Source organism: Bombus vosnesenskii, unplaced genomic scaffold (assembly GCF_011952255.1).
Source record: "Bombus vosnesenskii isolate JDL3184/JDL3185 unplaced genomic scaffold, Bvos_JDL3184-5_v1.1 scf7180000013371, whole genome shotgun sequence".
In the NCBI taxonomy this organism is placed as follows: domain Eukaryota; kingdom Metazoa; phylum Arthropoda; class Insecta; order Hymenoptera; family Apidae; genus Bombus; species Bombus vosnesenskii.
The window spans coordinates 137,050-158,446 of record NW_022883004.1 but is presented as its reverse complement, the minus strand read 5'-3'; the positions used below and the strand labels follow the sequence as shown (position 1 = coordinate 158,446).

At 36.1% G+C, this 21,397-nt stretch overlaps 1 protein-coding gene across 4 annotated transcripts in view; it reads left to right on the top strand.

The window, feature by feature from the left end:
- Window positions 1-18,191: 18,191 nt before the first annotated feature.
- The window catches only part of LOC117237448 (dynein beta chain, ciliary-like), a 51,473-nt gene continuing 48,267 nt past the window's right edge, over window positions 18,192-21,397 (top strand). For 3 of the 4 annotated variants that reach the window (XM_033501422.1, XM_033501421.1, XM_033501424.1), the window contains exons 1-4: window positions 18,192-18,321; window positions 18,590-18,751; window positions 18,879-19,025; window positions 19,684-19,845. In XM_033501422.1, coding sequence (XP_033357313.1) covers window positions 18,957-19,025; window positions 19,684-19,845 — 231 coding nt within the window. In that variant the 5' untranslated portion in view covers window positions 18,192-18,321; window positions 18,590-18,751; window positions 18,879-18,956. Of the gene's footprint in view, window positions 18,322-18,589; window positions 18,752-18,878; window positions 19,026-19,683; window positions 19,846-21,161; window positions 21,231-21,397 lie in introns of those variants that run through there. The other variant, XM_033501423.1, reaches the window with a different exon arrangement.

Sequence of the window (21,397 nt, the reverse complement as noted above, 5' to 3'; positions counted from 1 at the left end):
GAAATGGATTAAGAGATAAGTTGAGTTGTGACCGAGAAGAGTGACTGATCAGTCGAAATAGAGAATCGTGATGAAATTGTTCACACAAGTCGCGAGTCTAGTTAATGTAAAAAGTCGTTAGGCGAGTTAATAAATACATTGTTAAACAAAATGCCGAGTATTCCTTTGGCACCATACACGACGTGCTATCCACCTCAGTTCGTATATTGGAAAGAAAATGCATCAAGGCTTGTTTGAGTACACACAGATCCGAACATAGTGAATTTAAAAAATACGTTAAAAATAAAAAAATCTATATACACCGCCAATATACACCGCATTGATTGTGACATCCTAAAACTGACAAGAAATCACTTCGCTCAAGCTGCAAAGATAAAAGAAAATAGTGTATTTTCAGTTGTCTATTTCCAAACGAATTATACCAAAAAAATACACTCAAGACAGGCTAAATGTACAGTCCGTAAATACCTGATGGAGATACAATATGGCTCTTCTGCAAAAAACACAAAAGACAAACACAAAAAAAACATAAAAAAGTATTATTGGATACCGAAATCAAAAAGAAAAGGAGAACCGCGAAACGTCACCAGCGTTCAATCTCTCCACTTGTAAAATAAATGTAAATATTATAACATATTTAAATGACATTTTTTCTCCATCTCTTCGCTACCCTGTCCCTCTTCCACCTCCTTTCACAAACAGTCAACTTCACAAAATTCAAAAATAAACTACCGATTTATTCAGTTTTATCGCCAAACTTTCAGGGCAAAAGAAGAGAAAAGGCCAGTATTGTATAAAAGTCACGCTTCTGAGCAGCTTTAATACAATCAATTACTGTAATGTAAAAAACACGTAAATTCTATTGCAAATATTTTATAACTACGTCATGCCGTCACGTTCAACGATACTTTTGCCAGAACCACTTCTCAACTGAAATTCTTTGTTTATTCAGTATATGTACTATGTATTTTCTTGGACAATATAATTAAATTATAATAATTAAGTTATAATTAAAAATTAAAAAAGCACTCGTTCTCGTCCGATAACGAAAGTTAAGATGGAGGAAGTATTTAAATAGGTGACCGCTTGCGAACTCTGCGTGGTGCTCACCTTTTTATTTTTCCAATCTTTTTTACTTTCCATAATAATCTATTTTTAATAATCTATAATCTAAACATAGAGAAATAGAAATGTTTTAGTATTACGCGACTAGTATCATATATCACTCATTTTTGCACACATTTATATTTTTTCAAATATTCTTTTTTTGTACATTAAAAGCAAATAAGAAAATCACTTATTTCAGCTAACTCTCATACCGCGCTGAATGGAATCGTTCTCGTCTAAAGGCAGTTTGAGAGATGAGATAGAGTTTGGTTCTTTTGATGTAAAAATTTGATTTCTCTGTAGGACATGCTAACAGAGTCCTTTTTAGAGATACTTTTTATTTTGTTTGCCCAGTGTTGATTTATAGAGTTTGCGAATTCTTGTTTTAAACACAACTTTATTTTGTGCAAATGGTACTTTAATAATACTAAATCTTCTCTTTTATCGTAGGAATAGTTCTATTTTAGATTGTTTATTTTGCATGATATGAAGCTTTCGTCTCCGACTTTTGTTTTATTTTTAGTAAGGATTCTTGAAGGGCATGTTTTTCTATTTCGTCTGCAAAGTCGATTTGCCTCTTTGTTAGGTTGACATTGTTGTGGACATTTAGGTCGCAGTTCTTTTCGAGCTGATTTTGTAATATTTCCTAGTTTGTTGTCTTTTACTTGTACCTGGATCCGTCACTTCGTGTTTCTAGCGTTAGGAAGTCAGATGTATTTTTGTTTATCTGAAATACGAGAGCGTTATGGTCGTAATCGTAGTCTCTTGTTTTGAGCGTGTTAGTTGCCCGTAAATTACGGAATTGTAATCGTGTGTCTCCAAGGCATATGACTAGGGAATGAGCCACCTTTTGGTCAAGACTCAATTCTTTCTTCGTGCGTTTTAATGATTGTTTTAGTTAGTTTAATTGTGCTTGTTGTTCATTTAGGGCTTTGAATATGTTTTCTTTGAAGGTTCGATAAGTTTATTACGTTCAGCTGTGGTATGGTTTTAATTGGGTTCGGATTTTGAATTACGCGCGGTAATAAATTTGTTTGATGTGGTTGGTTTTCGGAGACTTGGTTTCGGCTTATTCCTTGTCTTAGGATGTCTGAAAAGTACGGCATGAATTTACGGCTTATTTGAGCAACACGTTTGTTTTGATGCTTTGCATTTGTTTTGAGCATCCTTTGTACAAAGCAGGATATCCGTAGTTTTTACAGTTCACGCACTGCACTTTGTTTTTGTTTACTGCGTCATCATTTTTGATTTTGCACTCGCTTGGTCTGTGCGGTTCCATGCTGTTTACATTTGTGACATTGCGTTATGTCATTTCTTCTGACTTTTTCCCATTTTATCCTAAAGTAACTCAGTTCATTTTTACACAAGTTCACAAACAAAAGTTGTGTTTTACACAATTTTTAACAAAGTTCATTTTTAGTACGTTACTTTGCTTTGTGGGGATACTTGGATTATGTAAATTGAGAGGAATACATTATTCTTTATTCATCTTTTTGTCGAGAAGCGCCAATCTTTTGTCAATTGGGGACGTCCGACATCTGCAATGCTTGCAACTCTGCGACTGTTTAGAACCTTTAGTGAGACCGTGTGGTACTTCTCCAATGTGGCTGTATGTGCGTAAAAGGCTGTTTGAACTGCAATTAGGATTTCTTTCGCTTTGTTAAAATCTGGTATACTTCGTAGGAATAGCACGTGTTTATCTGCGTATATTCCTTTAATGTGGAATGACTTTGTGTTTAGACTCTCTTCAATGAGTTTTACTGTCTCTCTCTAGTCTTGATGGGTGATGTATATTGGAGGCCGTTTGTCTTTATTTGTGGAGACTGTGGAGTCAGAGTTCTTCCTTGTAGAGGCTGGTGACCTGTCCGGGTTGCGTCTGGCTTCTCGGTAGCATTGCCCCTGGAGATGGACCCCCTGCGTTGTCCACTTCTCTGGGCTGCGCTTGGGACGTTGAGGGTTTCGTGGATGATGGAATACCTCTCCGTCCATTCTTTATTCTCTTTTAGCTTGTGATGAGAGGCTGTGTGTCTACTTACTTTCTTCCGTACGTATCTGTTCTTTTTCCTTATTATTGTGAATTCTTTTATTGTTATTATTTGAGGGTATTGCTGTGTCTGAGATAGGCTGGACTCTTGTGATTGCAATATGCCGAACCTATTTTCCGTTCGTATTGCTGATAATGGGGAGCTATCTGCTAAATTTATGGTTTCGTTCTTTTCGCGTCCTCGATCAATTTTTGCTATAGTATTTTTCTTTCGGTTGCTCTTTTCATTCTTTTCATCTTTTTTCCTTCTCCCTTCTTGTTTTTTTATAGTAAGCATTACTTATCACTTTTCGTTATTGAATATCACAGTATAAATTGGCAAACTCACTAACGAGTTTAACGCCTGGTATTTTTGGCCAGTGAAGTCCGACCTGCTGGGTGGATCACAGCACTCTGACGAGAAAGAGTGCATTCAGCTCGGCATGAGCGTTAGTTGAAGTAATCAATTTTCTTATTTAATATTATTGAATAAAAAATACTTACGACGTACAATTATGTAGGAAAATAAAGAAGAAATGTAAAATCTTGCTCGACTTCGTTTTCGAGAAAATGGACTGTGAAGTTAAGTAGGGGCAATTTCATAATTGATTTTCGCGGAAATAAAGCGAAAAATGTCATTTTACATTTTTGACATCATTTTCGCCGCGCGCGGTGAATTATTTTCTCCTTCGATTTGTATCACAATTTTCGGCACATGTATTTTTGCATTCTTTCAAACGACATACGTATATAGAATACTTGTACATTCTCCAATTCCGAATATTAAATACATATAACATTACCGGAAAATATAAACAAAGCAATATATAAGTAAGCGTATATGCGAGAATGATAGAACTTATGGTGATAATCCTTTAATGCTAAAAAGATATTTTCTTGATGTATACGACCATACCTTATTAACACAATGTTTGATAAAAGAAAAGTTAATAGTTGTGTTACGGCTCAATCTTCTTGTTTTTATCATCTAAGCCACAAGTTTACGTGATAGAACGAGTATTTTCAACGCGGTATGAGCGTTGGCTGAAGTAATCAGTTTTATTATTTCATGTTATCGAATAGACTAAATATTTAATAAACCATGGCCTTCGCAGATGATCTAATCATCTACGTAACAGGCCGCAAAACTAAGACAATAAAAACTGAACTTCAAGAACTTTTCGAAAAAATATATGACTATTACCGCGCATGGAAACTAAAAATCAACACAAGCAAATGCGAAACCATACTGTTTAAGCCCAAGTCAAGTGAAATCGGCCCAATAGAAAGAGAACACTGCAAAAAATTCCAACTAAGAGAAAAGGCAAACAAAGGGGCACTCATACCACACAAAAATTGCGTAAAATACTTAGGAGTAAACATAGACTATAAATTAAACTACAAGCAGCACACCGAAATTCAACTTGCTAAGGCCAATAAAGCATTCTGGAAAATAAAAAAACTATTCTACTGTAGCGGCACAAGAGTTAGAATTCGATTCAAATCATGTTGTTGTTTCGCTTCGGAGTATAAAGTTTGTTAGGTTACGTATAATGTAAGAATAAACAAACTCCGAGCAAAACAACGTCGCCGCTACGTGTAACCGACCAAGGACGCCAATTCGAATCGCGTCTGTTCGAAGAGTTGTGCCGGTTGCTCGGCGTCACGCACCTACAGACATCGGCCTATCATCCTGCGTCTAATAAGATGGTAGAACGCCTGCATAGACAGCTTAAAGCGGCGATCAGATGCCACGACACGAGCAACTGGGTCGAAATTCTGGCAATTGTGTTATTAGGCATTAGAACCGCGATAAAGGAGGACCTAAATGCAACGGGAGCCGAGATGATATACGGCACCGGCATACGTTTGCCCGCAGAGTTCTTTCTACCAACTAAGCAGCGGGCCACCTCGGAATTCGCAACCCTGCTCAAGGAACAAATGGAGAAAGTCCAGTCTCAGCCCGTTATACAACACCGTGAAAAGAAATTATTCACTTTCCGCGAATTTGAGTCTCCCCCTATGTATTTTTACGACACGACGCAATTAGAGGCCCTTTACAGCCGCCTTACGATGGGCCATTTAGAGTAACGCGAAGAGGCGAGAAAACGTACAGTATCAATGTCAACAGTCGCGATATAACGGTTTCCGTCGACCGGCTAAAGCCAGCCTTTGTAGTATCAGAGGATCTCGAAGCGAAAACCGCCGAAACCCGTGACATGCTTATTCCAGTAGAACAAACGAACGCTCGCAACGAAAGCGACGTAAATAGTAATAACGAAAGCAACGAAGGAAACACTGGCAATAGGTACGTTACGCGGTCTGGCCGAAGAGTCCGTTTTCCCGATCGGCTACAGCAGGTTTCGGTTAGACATCATAAAGTATTAAACACGGGGACTTTCTTTGGAAATGCAATAAAAACATTATCACTGGTAGGGGGGTGATGTAGCGGCAGAAGAGTTAGAATTCGATTCAAATCGTGTTGTTGTTTCGCTTCGGAGTATAAAGTTCGTTAGGTTACGTATAATGTAAGAATAAACAAACTCCGAGCAAAACAACGACGCCGCTACACGTAACCGTAAAACAAAGACAAATTTGAATCTTCCGCCCCCCCCCCCCCCCGACTACTATAAATAAACGGACGCGATCGCAAACGGATTATTATAAACTGCGACCAAACGACTTTATACACACCGTTTCGCAACTAGGACATTGTATTGACAATTTTAAATACATTAACGATTTCACCTACTAGTAATCTCATCATTCAACCTCCTACACTACTCCAAACATCTCGACAGCAAAGTAAAAATACTATGCTACCGAGCATTAATCTACAATCATAACCTACGGCTGCCCAATCTGGTACAACATATCAGCCTCCCAGATGGAAAAAATCCGCATATTCGAAAGAAAATGCATCAGGGCTTGCTTGAGTACTTACAGATCCGAACACAGCGGATTCAAAAAATACGTAAGAAACAAAATAATATACGACCCTGCCAACGTTCACCGCATAGACTGTCACATCCTAAAGCTAATAAGAAACCACTTCGCGCAAGCGGCAAAGATAAAAGAAAACAGCTTAATCTTCAGTTGCCTATTTCCTATTACAACGCATATTACAAAAACACTCTGACAACAGGCTACATCCCCCCAGAAGCTTTCCTATACCTTGACGAAAAAAACTACCTCCAGGACCAAAATAACATCCCGATAATTTATCACATAAAAAGAAAAATAGGGACCCAAACTATACTTTACGAAGAAAACCTAGATGGACAGACCGCAGACACTAGATGGAGATACAACATGGCCCCTCCCTCTGAAAGGCACCAAAGACAAATATAGAAAAAATACAAAAAAATATTGGTGGATACTGAATCCATAATAAAATAAGAGAGAAAACCCATTAAACCGATAGAACTCAATTCTGCCCCCGTATAACACAGGTGCAAACATTGTAATTATTGTAATTCTTTTTTTTTTTAAAAAAAACCTAAAGTTACACAGCACCCAAAAAGCAGACTACCGAAGCGTCCTGTTTTGCGACCAAGTTTTCAGGACAGAAAAAATTAAAAGAATAACAAATCCATATAAAATCTCCGTTCCCAGCAGCTCTATTCCAAAAACAGTATTAAACACGAAAAATGTAAAGCGCCGACACATAATATAGCATGGCTACGTCGTACCGCCGCGTATCGGTACCTTTGCCTAACACATTACAAAAATTCACCGTTTATTGTAAATACCAATATGTATCTAAAACTTCATTTTGAGCTAAATAAACATCATTAAAAAAAAAAAATATTTAAGAAAACATACATGCATGTATGAGGAAGAATGGTATTTTGAGACGTGCATTCAGATATATAAAATTTTTCCTGGCTTCGTTTTCCATACAATGGATTGTGAAGTTCCGTCATGTAGGTACGCGTATACTTAAAAAGTAGCGAGTCAAGTGGACGGAACTTCATAATTGATTTTCTGGAAAACCAAGCCTTGTGTCGAAACTTGTCACTTCATACTCGACTCATTTTTGTATAGGAAATTAGGCCCTTTCGTCCTGCATCTTCATAATACTCTAATTTTCTCGCGTACTTCAATTTTGAAACCGGATTTCACTGGATTGCGTATAACTACCAACAGCAAAATACTAACATTCACCGACGAAACGGCTGTACTAATCAAGTGACACTGTAGAACGGCTTCTTTAATCTCTATTATAGTAACGCGAACAGATCGCCGACACACACACAATGTCGGCGATAAAGCGCAAGTGCCGACAGGCCTAAGGAGCCATCGGTATCACTACGGTCCTTTCGCCGAATATTTGGAAGACGTAGGTGGCAACGGTGGCGGACGCGTAACGAACACGCGCGTAGGAGGGATATTGACAGATGACAAAAGACATGAATCGGATCAACAAAACAGTTGAGTTGTAACCGAGGGGAGAGAATCGTCAGTTGGAATCGGGAGTTGTACGTAGAATCGAAATCGAGAATGGTACGTAAAGAGTACGAAAGTGAAAATTGTCAATAAATATACTGCTAAACACCGTCGAGTATTTCTTTGGTACCCTACACGTTCTACACCAAAATCACCTCAGGGCTGATGGCCATCAATATATTTCGGCACCGCAGCCGTTGATCCTCAGTTGGCCACCGAAGAATCAAGAGTCGACAATTGAGAGTCGTTATATCAAACCCTCTCCTAACATTCTTAACCGTCACCCTGTTCACATAATATTCGCATAATTAATAATTCACATAATAAATTCTGCCACCATATCTAAAATCTGAATTTTTCTTACCTTGCTCGTGAAACGTTTAAACCTAAGCGAAATCATTCGAACGACGCAAGGAAACGATCAGAGATTTCTTAATTTCACTGCTCCCCGTGCCTTCGACGTAACACACGCACTCAGAAACAGCAGACATATTACTACCAGAGCATATCAGAAAAATAGAAAAATGACTGCAAGATAAAAGCAAAGCCCAGTCTATTTAACGACATTACATTTAAAATACGAAAACAGAAGCCACCTAATATCTAATTGAATGATACGCATATAACACAAACAAAGCAAGTTAAATACTAAGATTCCACTTAGATTTATAACTTACATGAAAGCAACATATTAAATCAATTATAGACAAAATACGGATAAGAAGAAGACAGATGTACTGGCTAACTAGTCGAAACTCTAAAGTCAGCATGGAAAATAATCTAAAAATTTACAAAACAATAATAAAAACAATTGGGACGTACGGAATATCACTATGGGGGACAGCAGCAATAAGTCCGGTAAATAAACAAGAGTCGCTTCTCAAAGATACTCAGAACATTAGTCAACGCCCCATGATATATCAGAAACCAGGATACATGCAAAGCCCTAAAAATACCAACGGTCGAAGAAGAAATGGGCAGGTACTTAAAAAAATACAAGGAAAAATGGCAACACATCCAAACCAGCTAGCTGCTGGAGCGAGCAAAACTTTCATAGAAAGGAGACTAAAAAGAAAACATCCCACTGACTTCACTACAGTAATAAAATAGTCAAACTCGAAGATGCTATCCCGCTAGGGATAGCCACTCGCAAATAAAGTCAGAAAAATTTAACAAAATGTCCAGCTGGACAACTTGTAAAGTACAAATTAAATAAAAAAAAAGGATTGCATGTTTGGCTACAAAGGAGTAATCCATGTGCTGAAAACTTTGAATAATACTTGTTACTTGCGAATACCCATAGTTAACTCTGCTGCGGTCTTCCATTCAACTAAATTATTCGGTAAGAGTTTGAAGAAGAAAATTACCTTTGCATATAAAGATTCGTTTTTATTTATTTCATCTTCTAACTAAAGGATCGGGAAAATGTAGTAGTATGTTACTATATCCTTCATAATAACTTTTGCAGCGGCACATGAGTAAAGGACAATTCAAATCATGTTGTTGTTTTGCCTCGCAGTATTAAGATCGTTAGGACACATGTAGTATAAGAATAAAAATACTCCGGGCAAAAACAGCGTTGCCGCTACGTGTAACCGTCGAACGAAGACGAATTCGAATTTTCTGACTGCCTCCCGACCAGACAAATAAATCGACGCAACAGAAAAGAGTTTAGTATCTATCAACATCTACGAGAATTTTTCTGTATCGACGAGCTATCTAAGTGTTATCACCAGTTATCTACCGAGTTATCGACTTATTTTCTTTTTGAAATATTCCGAATTATTTATAACGCTCTCTGCTATTTCTTTTGCAGCTTTCCTACGCGGGCCATATTACTGTCTTATAATATAATTTTGTATCAGTGCGTTTCCTAAATTTTCTATCATCGCACGTCTTTTTCTCAAATATGTCGGTTTCACCAGTCGAATAAAATTTTGCTCTATACGTTTAACGAATACAGAAGTTCTTAGAGATAGAAAGGAGAGCAGTAAGAACAAAGAGACCCGGAGACCGCAGCAGGCTTAAAAAGAACATGAATTTAATTTGTAAACATTTTGGATTCTTGCATTCTGATATTAACCTTCTGCTTAATCTATTTTCATTGTTAAGAAACATTTTAAACACTATTTGCAATACAAAGATAAGATACTTTATTTCATATACCACAGTGTGAAAATAAAGATAGTTTATTTTTTACTATATATTTAAAATATTTTATTCGTACTGCAGACCAACAACTATTTAAAATGGTATTTAAAACATTTTTCCTATAAATTTGACCCAGCACTGCTTAAGCACAGTTAACATATTCGCAAAGAAAATTCAGAAATAGAAATAACTTTTAATTATATGAATATCTAACTGATCGGTTTCATCAGTCTCTGTAAAATACTATTTCGAATCAATTTTACAGTCTCTCACACCAGTGGTAACAAGTTTAACAGCAATTAAAAAAGTATCGTAAACAATATTGAAATAGTCGAGTAATAATAATCTTTTAATGTTTCGAAAATCATATAGAATAAGTAGAAAAATAATTATTTATGATAATATTGACTTAATTTAATCGTTTGAGTCCCAGGGGTCTTTGAAGAACCAAGGTCGAAAAAATAACCTCTTAATCGATTGCGAAGAGAAACAAGCGGCACAATAGCGCTCGTCATATTTCTTTATTTTCTGAAATACATCTATATTTTTATATATCTGTACTATTAATTTATAAATGTTTCAAGTTTTGCTCAATAAAAATTATTAAGATAGCAATGAAATACAAAAACACCGTCTGTCGTCCGTAGCGTTCAAATGTACTGGGACTTTTCGAAACAAAATCTAAACAGCGTGATCACGCTACTTGGTACTCAAACGGTTAAAGAAATAACGATACATCTAACATGCGCGTGTGTCTGATATCGACGATATCGCGCTCTGTAACTTGCTTCCCGTCGAATTAATCTTAGGCAACAGATTTACGGGGGAGAGTAATGACTCAATGCGCGAAGAACAATTGACGAAGTTAAAACTCGAAGAATATCGAAGAACAAACGATGCCTAAGTTTCAAGTTGTCTTCGACGATTAAGACGAAATTTACGAATGCTTACTGCACACGATTATGCGATACGACGCAACTGAAGCGAATACCGCGATGCGATGTACGACTGAACGAATGCGACTGAATTATCGTACGACGATACGAATGATTAACGATACATTCGTTCCCAAACGCGTGTCGGTGCGCATTTGAACGACCCACACGAGACGGTTTACTAATCGTGCGCTCACGAAAATGATACTTACCTTCGCGTATGCTTGGAGATTCTGTTCACAACTGAAGATTTCGCACAGGACTGTCCACAAGTCGTTACGCCTGATGGAACGACTCTGTCTCCACCAACGCTTACAGCCATGTCCACGAATGCTTGAAGATATTGACGCACCGAAGAAGCCAGCTCAGAAAAGTATTAACTGATCTTTATGACTGACGAAACGATTTCGCCTGCACGAGCGCTTGAAGAGCGCTGAGAGATTGAAACGGTTCGTTACACCACGTTTAGCGATTCGAAGGCACGGAAGCTGACTCTCTCGTCGACATTCACCATTGAAATACTCGAACGAGACTGCCGACACCGTTATTATACTCGGGCGGGCCCAACTCCAGCGAGCGACTCCAATAAGGCTCAAAACGAAGGAGCCGAAATACGCACGCTGATTGGTTTTCACGAAAATCGTCAAACGCCATATTCGCCCACAAGATGGCGTTTACTGCGTGAAATCCTTCGCGGGAAGAGCGTGAACGATACCTGGATGAATGCGAGGCTTATTGGTTAAGGGTGGCGCTCGACCTCTCGGACCATTAAAATCCGTCAATTATCCTTACAAGAAACTGATAGCATAGGAAATCAAAAATACTGCTACGAATGTTGAAGGGAATCGTTCTAGCTATTGAAGTACCATTGTAAAATAGCGCCTTAACTACGAAAGCGAGCTACAATGAGCTACAACGAGACAAAAGCTACATACTATCCAAAACAAACAGTCTAAAATACAACTATTCTTATGATAAAAGAGAAGATCTAACTCTATCCCTTCTTTCAAACTGCCTCCAGAGGAAGCTCCCCTCCTCCAAGAAGCAAGTATAGCGATACAGAACATCAATAAAGACATGAAGTGTAGTTATTTCATAACATGTAAGATGACGGAAAAACTAAGTTATCGGCACTCACTTTTCCAAAACACATACACACACACACACACAACGAACACATGGATCGAGGATAATTAACAGAATTATTATCTACGAAACAGGTAAACTGAAAAATGAAATACAGCAAGACATATCACTAAATAAGACAGTCTTCACATTCTCTAATGAAAACACCTCGAACAACCACAAACAACCAGACACAGAAATAAACTACTTTACAAATTATAACCAACTAAATATCATTTTCTCTAAATTAAACAATAAACGCTTACCCAACAAAATAAAATGATATTACACAGTGCTCTTTAAATATGCAATAAATAACACGTATTTCCCCAGAAAATAGAAAAAAGCTAAATTAACAGCCATCACAGAAGAAAAAAAAATAAGGACCGCTCCTCTCCCTCAAACCTGCGAAATATGTCTCCTACCCAGCAGAAGCAAAATATTTGTAAGAGTCATAAATAAAACCCTAGTCTCCTTTTGCATAAAATCCTAAAAAATCAATTCGGCTTCCTCAATAATCAATTCTTAATAGTCTATATTCTAAGCACCAAGAAATTGCAATGTTTTAGTATTACGCGACAATTACCATACATTGTATCATTCTCATTTTGGCACACACCACCTATGTTTCTTTAAATATTCTATTTTTTGATCATCAGGAACAAATAAGAAAGGTGTTTACTTCAGCCAACGCTCAAACCGCGTTGAGTGCACTCGTTCTCGTCAACGGTCTACAACAAGGTACAGTAAATTCCCCGTTACTTTTCAGTATCTACAACAGTGACTTACTAAACCTCTTTGATCTCAATACATCCACCCATAAACGCTCCATAGCCTCCGCAGACGACCTAATCATATACGTAACAGGCCGCAAAACCAAAACTATAAAAACGGAACTTCAAGAACTTTTTGAGAAAATAGACGACTATTACCACGCATGGAAACTAAAAATCAACATAAGCAAATGCAAAACCATACTGTTTAGACCCAAGTCAAGTGAAATCGGCCCAATAGAAAGAGAACACCGCAAAAAATTTCAGATAAGAGAAAAAACAGACAAAGGGGCCCTCATACCACACAAAAATTGCGTAAAATACTTAGGGGTAAACATAGATTACAAATTAAATTACAAGCAGCACACCGAAATTCAACTTACCAAGGCCAATAAAGCATTTTGGAAAATGAAAAATCTATTCCACTCCAAACATCTCGACAGGAAAGTAAAAATTGTATGCTATCAAGCACTAATCAGACCAATCATAACCTACGGCTGCTCAATCTGGTACAACATATCAGCCTCCCAAATGGAAAAAATTCGCATATTCGAAAGAAAATGCATCAGAGCCTGCTTGAGTACCTACAGATCCGAACACAGCGGATTCAAAAAATATATAAAAAACAAAATAATATACGACCTAGCCCACGTTCACCGCATAGACTGTCACATCCTAAAGCTAATACGAAACCACTTCGCGCAAGCGGCAAAGATAAAAGAAAATAGTTTAATCTTCAGTTGCTTATTTCCAAATGACGCATATTACAAAAACACTCTGACAACAGGCTACATCCCGCCAGAAGCTTTCCCATACCTTGAAGGAAAAAACTACCTACAAGACCAAAATAACATTCCGATAATTTATCACATAAAAAGAAAAATAGGGACCCAAACTATACTTTACGAAGAAAACCTAGATGGCCAGTCCGCAGACACTAGATGGAGATACAACATGGCCCTCCCTCTGAAAGACACCAAAGACAAACATAGAAAAAATTCAAAAAAATATTGGTGGATACCGAATCCATAATAAAATAAGAGAGAAAATCCACTAAACCGATAAAACTCAATTCTGCCCCCGTACAACACAGGTGCAAACATTGTAATCATTGCAATTCTTCTTCTTTTAAAAGAAACTTATTTATTCAATATCCCCCTCCCTCTCCCCTTACCCCACCCCGCCCCCAAACACCACAGCACCCAAAAATATACTACCGAAGCGTCCTGTTTTGCGACCCAGTTTCCAGGACAAAAACAACAAGTAAGAACAAAATCACATAGAAGCTCCGCTCCTCCAGCGGCTTAAACCAAAAGATATATCCAACACGAAAAATGTAAAGCGTCAACAACATATTACAGCATGGCTACGTAGTACCGTTGCGTATCGGTACCTCTGCCTAAGATACCATTATATAAATTCACCGTTTATTGTGAACACTATAATGTATTCAAAATTGTATATTGGGTTTTAAATAAACAGCTTAAAAAAAAAAAAAAAAAGCACTCGTTCTCGTCCGATCACGAAAGTTAAGCAGCGCTGGGCACGGATAGTACTTGGATGGGTGACCGCCTGGGAACTCCGTGTGGTGTTGGCTTTTTTTTATCTTTCCAATATTTTTTACCTTTCTTGATAATCTATTTTTAACAATCTACAATCGAAGCATCGAGAAAAAGAAATGTTTGGGTATTGCACGACTATTAGCTCACATTATATCGTTCTCTCATAGACGTACCGATAAATTAGCACATGTTTTAAAACTAAAAGCAGTCATGTTTCTTGATATGCAGAAATTTTACGATAACGGATTGATATGGAAAATTGTTATTCTATATTTTCGACTTCCAGTACATAGGGAACCACCATATGGCTCGTACCGCCGAATAGGATACCTAAGTTCTAGCCCATTCAATGGATTGTCCTTGCAAGTGCATGCGTACTAGACGAATCTCCAGCGTCAATTTTTTCGAAAACAAAACTTCGTATCAAAAATTGTCATTGTACATTTTGGACCTACTTTTGAATAGGGAATCATTTACTTTCCGGTTGCAACACATCTTTTGAGAACATCTTGTTCTAATTATGTATAGTTAGACGGAGATTCTTCGCGATCGAAATTTAAACAATTTATTGCATTACTACTTCCTGAAATTAGAATTTCTAGTGCGTGTATAGCCTAAACATGGAAACTTTGCGAGAATTGCAAAAATTCATGGAATTAGAAACCTTGTACAGTGAAAGGGAAAGGCTATGGTGGGTCCTTAGGTTCATTGAGAGTCGGAATGACGTTACGCAGGCCGTTGGCTGTCCGGTCGCGAGAGGTGGAATGCAGATGTTTTAGGCAACGTAACATGGATGTTGCTAGGACATGCAAAATTTAAGTTTTGCGAACATCTTGAGAATGTTCACAATGGACATAAAATGTTCAGGATAGAAACTTAACATGAAACGAACGGCTTTTGGATGTACGGTGCAATCTGAGAATAATCGACATCAAAATGTAATTATTTAACGGTTATAGTCACGTAAGATTAATCCAGGTAACAGAAAATTAAGATACGTAAAGGTTGTGCTGCTGTGACACCAGAAATATTGAGTAAGATGCGATTATTTTCTTGTCGCAGCATTACGAAATGTTCACAAGTGAGGAGCTATCATTTTGAACATGTGCTTAAGATTGTTATAGTTCTGAACATCGCAAATAAAAAATATTCCAATACTATTGCAGTTGGAAAGATACACAGCAGAATCTCAATTATCCGAACTAATTAGGAGGCAACGATGTTAGGATAATGGAATTTTCGGATAATAGAACAGTTACTTACTTCCTGTTTATTCTTAAAAAGATTTATCTTTGTAAATTCATCTTTGTTCTATGTATTTTTAAAAAAGAACACAAATTACGACAATAACAATACGAATAATGAAATTAAATAAGAAGACATTAATCTCTGAAAGCTCATCTTTGTTCTATGTATTTAAAAAAGATCATAAATATCAATAATAGTAATACAAATAATGAAATTATTTGTATAACGATTAAAGATATATGGATCCCAGATCTATTTAGCTGTTACATCACACAACTGTTTTAGCAAATTTAATTCGGTAAAGTTACATTCCTTTTGTGTCCCTGTCACAGGATTATAAAACAATAATAGAATAACTACGTTTGACAAACATCCTACAGGTCACAGCCATCAGCTAGTGTCCCAGGCCAAAAAGACAATAACAGGATAGCCACTTGTGACTGGCGCACGGCGACAATCCCTTCAGAGGGCCGAAATCCAAGTACATAAACGTTCCCAAAATCAGCACTCTTACAACTACCAATAGCAAAATACTGACATTCGCGGGCAATACGGCTGTATTAGTCAGGCACACTAATCCAAAAACAGCAGACATATTACTACCAGAGCGTATCAGAAAAATAGAAAAATGATTGCAAGATAAAAGCAAACCCCAGTCAATTTAACCACATTACATTTACAATACGAAAGCAGAAACCACCTAATATCCAATTGAATGGCATGCACATAAAACAAACAAAACAAGTTAAATACTAAGACTCCACTTAGATTCATAACTTACATGAAAGCAACATACTAAATCAATTATAGACAAAATACGAATAAAAAGAAGACAGATGTACTGGCTAACTAGTCGAAACTGTAAAGTCAGCATGGAAAATAAACTAAAAATTTACAAAACGATAATAAAACAAATTTGGACGTACGGAATACCACTATGGGGAACAGCAGCAATGAGTTAGGTAAATAAACCAGAGTCGCTTCTCAAAGATACTCAGTGAAGATTAAAAAGGAAACAACCAACAGATCTCACAAAGAACATAACCTAACAAACTAAAGAAATAAAATAATCAAATTCGAAGATGGTACCTCACTGGGGGTAGCCATCCACATGGCTATTTACCAATTAAGTGAGAAAAATTTACCAAATGTCTAGCTGGACAAATTGTAAAGTTTAAATTAAATAATAATAAAAAAAAAAGATACTCAGAACAGTAGTCAGCGCCCCGTGGTATATCAGAAACGAGGATCACACAAAGACCTAAAAATATCAACGATCCAAGAAGAAATCGGCAGGTGCGTAAAAAAAACAAGGAAATAACGGCAACGCTTCCAAATAAGCTGGCTGCTGACATGAGCGAAACCCATATAAAAACGGAGACTGAAAAGAAAACATCCCACTGATCTCGCTAAAGAAATAAAATAAACAAACTGGAAGATGGTATCTTGCTGGGGGCTGCCATCCACGTGTTACATAGTAATAAAGCTAGACAATTTTAACGAGTATCCAGCTGGACAAATTGTAAAGTACAAATTAAATAATAATAAAAAAAAATATTCAGGTGTCATGATTTACGTGCATCGCCCTGTATATGATATAGAATATGTATATAGAACTTCTGGAAATATAACTTATATTAAGTTATTATTACAAAAATCTTTTTCTATCAACTGAAAATTTCTTTCTATTGCAGTTTTCCAACAGAAGACAATTTAATATTGATCTACAGCCAAATGCTAGAACAACACCTGATGAATCCTATCAACAAATTTAACTTAGCGCTGATAAAAATTGCAGAATCATTATTAAATGCAGCATTGTACTGTCACCACAAAATTTCAACAACATTCCTACCAACAGCAGTCAAATTTCATTACGTATTTAATCTGCGTGATCTCTCAAACATCTTTCAAGTAAGATTTATTTCAACAAAGCAAGTAATTAAAATGACAAAAGCTTAATTAAAACCATAGAAATTTATCGCTCTTTGCTGCAGTTTACCTATTAAAATTAATATGCCGTTTTGTGTAAAGTGTTTCCAAACTGATGATGTTAGTACAATAATATTTTTCCATAGGAAGCTTTATCTCCGAGTAAATCAAAATTTACTCTTCGAACAAGCGTACATTTGACTATGTCGTAAAATGGGTGGGTGGGTGCGAAGCGCGGTGGATATGAGGATTTCCCCACGTATAAAAAAAAAGAATGGATTTTGTTACGTTTATATTTATACGCATCATTATCTCCGCTGAATTGGTCATTATGGTATTTTATCTTATTTAGCTTATCCAATATAATTTTGAAATCTAATATAGATAGATCTTTCTGATCTGGTGATCCTCAATCTGAACGATACATATTTCGGCAGCTTATCTCGTATAAGTCGTAGGGATCGTCCACAACAAAATCACACACGCACCGCGATTGTCTCGGCTGCGAGTGTCCACAAAAGACACAACTTACAACAGATGTTCGACACGTCCTTTGTTTTCTTGTAAACAGAGCCTGACTGTTCTCTTAAAATTTTACTGTATCGTGTCTTCGTGTATCCCCAGTATTAAAAATAGAGGGGATTTAAATCTTAGGACTGACAGGTCGAAGCATAGATCCTCCTCGACCAACTACTTGTTTCCAAAACAGCTGGTCAAGTGCTCTGGTAGGGTGCGCTTTGGTAGAATGTGGTGGTGTACCATTCTGCATAAACTATCTCTTAATGCCTGCGGATTTTCGTGTGCCCGGAAATATTCGTTACGTATATTTGTTATTCCACATTTACTAAATATTGTCTCCTCAGTAAATCTTCACGGGGGAATTGGAATTGCGTTGGACGACAAAATTAACAATTCATTGATCGTTGAAAAGGTTATTGTCATTAGAAACTGAAAAATTGCCAAAAGATAATAGAATAAAATACACAAAAGAATTCGGGGAATAGCCGATATACGCAGTAAAGTATTATATAAATTTTGAGTTTTTATAGCAAATGGTAATTTTTTATTTTACACAACAAGTATACACGTCAACCGCACCGAAATAAAGTTTTGGATTGACGTGTATACATGTCGAACGCAGTCGGTAACTGAAGTAGTTACCATAAGATTCAACTTATTGAGATAAAAATCACGTGACGTTACAATTAACTCTCTTAAAAAAATATTTAATATTATATTTAATAATAAATATTTGATATAAAAAAGGTTTACTCTTTCTTTAAGGGCATACTGTTTGCACACGGTGAGACTGTTCCGACTGGAAATCATTTGATCAGATTGTACGTCCACGAAGCAACAAGAGTGTATTCGGATAAATTAATCAGTGCTGAAGATGTAAAAGCCTTTCAGCAATTGCTGAAGGAGTCGCTTCGCAAAAATATTTCTGTAAGTTTAAAAATGTCAGTAGTATTAATTATTATAAATAAAAGAGAAGTAAATAGGTCTTTGTTACGTATATTCTTAATTTCATTTTTGATAATGATAAATTTAATAATATCATTTATTATGACAGGAAATCGACGAAAATATTGTCTTTGCTGGACCAATAATATATTGTCATTTTGCGGAAGGAATCGGTGAACCAAAATATATGCCAATAAAAGATTGGCAACAATTGACCAAGTTACTAGATGAAGCTCTGGTTAATTATAACGAACTGGTAATAATTTATATTTAAAATATAAATTATATAATATATCATATAAAAAATATAAATAATATTCAAGTTAATAGTTTTGTCAAATGTTACAATAAAAGAAATCATAGTCATTCTAAAAATAAACATTCGAAATTATGAAAACCTTATGGAAATCTTTTGACTATAGCTTAAAATCAACGTTCCTTCGGTATAGAATGTGACAAACGAAATAATGTCACATTCAGATGTAAAAGACAGTTTTTTATTCTGTTTACTACATTACTACAAGATTAAATTTAGATCTTTTGTTATGGATAATATAAAACTTACAACATACTTGCTAATTTTGACATATAGATTACACGCTATACATAAACAATATTTACATACAATATTTTGGTACATGAAACGTTTTCCACACAACTTTTTTTGCACCCTTCGATTGTAAAAATAGATAACATAAGAACTTATTGTATATTGTATATAGCAGTATTATTAAAATTTAATGTAAATTAGTTTCTAATTCACGAGTAAGATGTTTTTATACGTTTTTTGAATTAAAATTAATTGATAAAACAAGTAAAACCTATATTTATTCTGATTGGAATATTCTAATTTTTTATATATGTTACTATTTCTTTTTTCTAATCGAATATATATTTTTTTTACCTTGGAGTAGGTAGCGGCAATGAATCTGGTTTTATTCGAAGATGCTATGTACCAGGTTTGTCAAATAAATCGCATTCTGGAGTCACCAAGAGGAAACGCATTGCTTGTTGGTGTTGGAGGAAGCGGAAAGCAGTCTCTTTCTAGCCTTGCGTCTTTCATCGCAGGTTTAGAGGTACTTTTGCAATAATTATTTGTAAAATTCCCAACACCATGCAATTCTAACTAATCCTTATCTTTAAGAAAAGTTGATTACCTGTGCGAATTTTCCATAAAAATCACCACCTTTTCAGACACGAAAAGTGAAACATTTACCTATTATGAAAGAAATGTAAAAAGTGAACACTTAACAAAGTAATAGAACAGTAAAGGTAATTATACGTCTAGAAAATTTCAACGAGTTAAAAATATATTATCAAGATCAAAATTCTAAACAACATTTTTCGATACACATAATCGCCGCTCAGTCTTCGTTTCCGAGATATTTACAAAAAATTTCAATTAAATCTAGTTTTCGTTACATTTCATTCTGGCACATGGGTGGTCATAGTTTTACATATCCCAACCTAAACTTGACTTATTGATGCTAATTATCTTTGATATAAGTAGAAAAAGATAAATCAATGAGTTATAGGTTAGATTAGATTAATATTCGGCTGCCATGGGGCTGCTCGTAACGATAGTATGACTTAATTCTTATTTCATGCGATTTTGTAAGTGTATCGTAAATTAGATTAGTACTACTTATTATTATTTATATATATTACCAAACATACATTTGTACATAACTCAAAACCTAAGACCGCGCATAGTTATTATCATGTCATTCAATATTATGTTACATTAAAAATTAAAATATAATAATTATGTGTGTATGGGGAAAGCGAGCCAAAACTTGTCCGCGCTTCAGTTATATTCCAGTTATATTTAGAACTTCTGTTGGCCGTACTGTCCTATCTGCACTTTTCGTATAACATCACTATCTTTTAAATCAATGCTGTTCAGGTTTGAACGTGTTACGTCAATTCATTTGTGGATGCCCCACTTGTGATTTGTACGAAAAAAGAGCAGCATGTAACGGTTCGTATTTTGTGGTTGGAGAGCGTGTCTGGTGCCGATATTTAGCGAACACTTTGTGCACAGTATTAAGAAAGCGTTCTGTCGCGAGCAAGTATTTTTGAATGGATACAGAAGTTCAAAGAACGTAGCATAGGTGTCAGTCATGAAAAAGGAACCGGAAGGTCGTCCACATCCACGACTGACAACATTAAAAGTGCACGTAAACTGATGCTGTCTAATAGACGGGTGACATTGAATGATACGGCAAATCATTTGCGAATCAGTCATGACTCTGTTTATACAATACTCCGCGATAGACTTAGGTTTCGAAAAGTTTATACGAGATGGTACCGAAACAACTGACGAAGAGGCGAGTACGGCGCTGCATTCACGCACGACACGCAGCTCAGTAGAAAACATTTTTTAATGAAGGAATGCGAAAGCTCTTTAACAGATAGGCAAAGTGTATTGAAAAGCTGGACGATTATGTAGAAAAATGAGGTATGTCATTTCTGAAAATAGCTTAAAATAAATTCTACAGCGACAGTGCGGATAATTTTTTTCTTACTCTCGTACATATCTTCTGCCTCTAATCATTATTAATATATGACGAGCAGGCAGATAAGAGGTAATGCAATATTTTCTGTAGCAATAGATCCAGTGAAAAT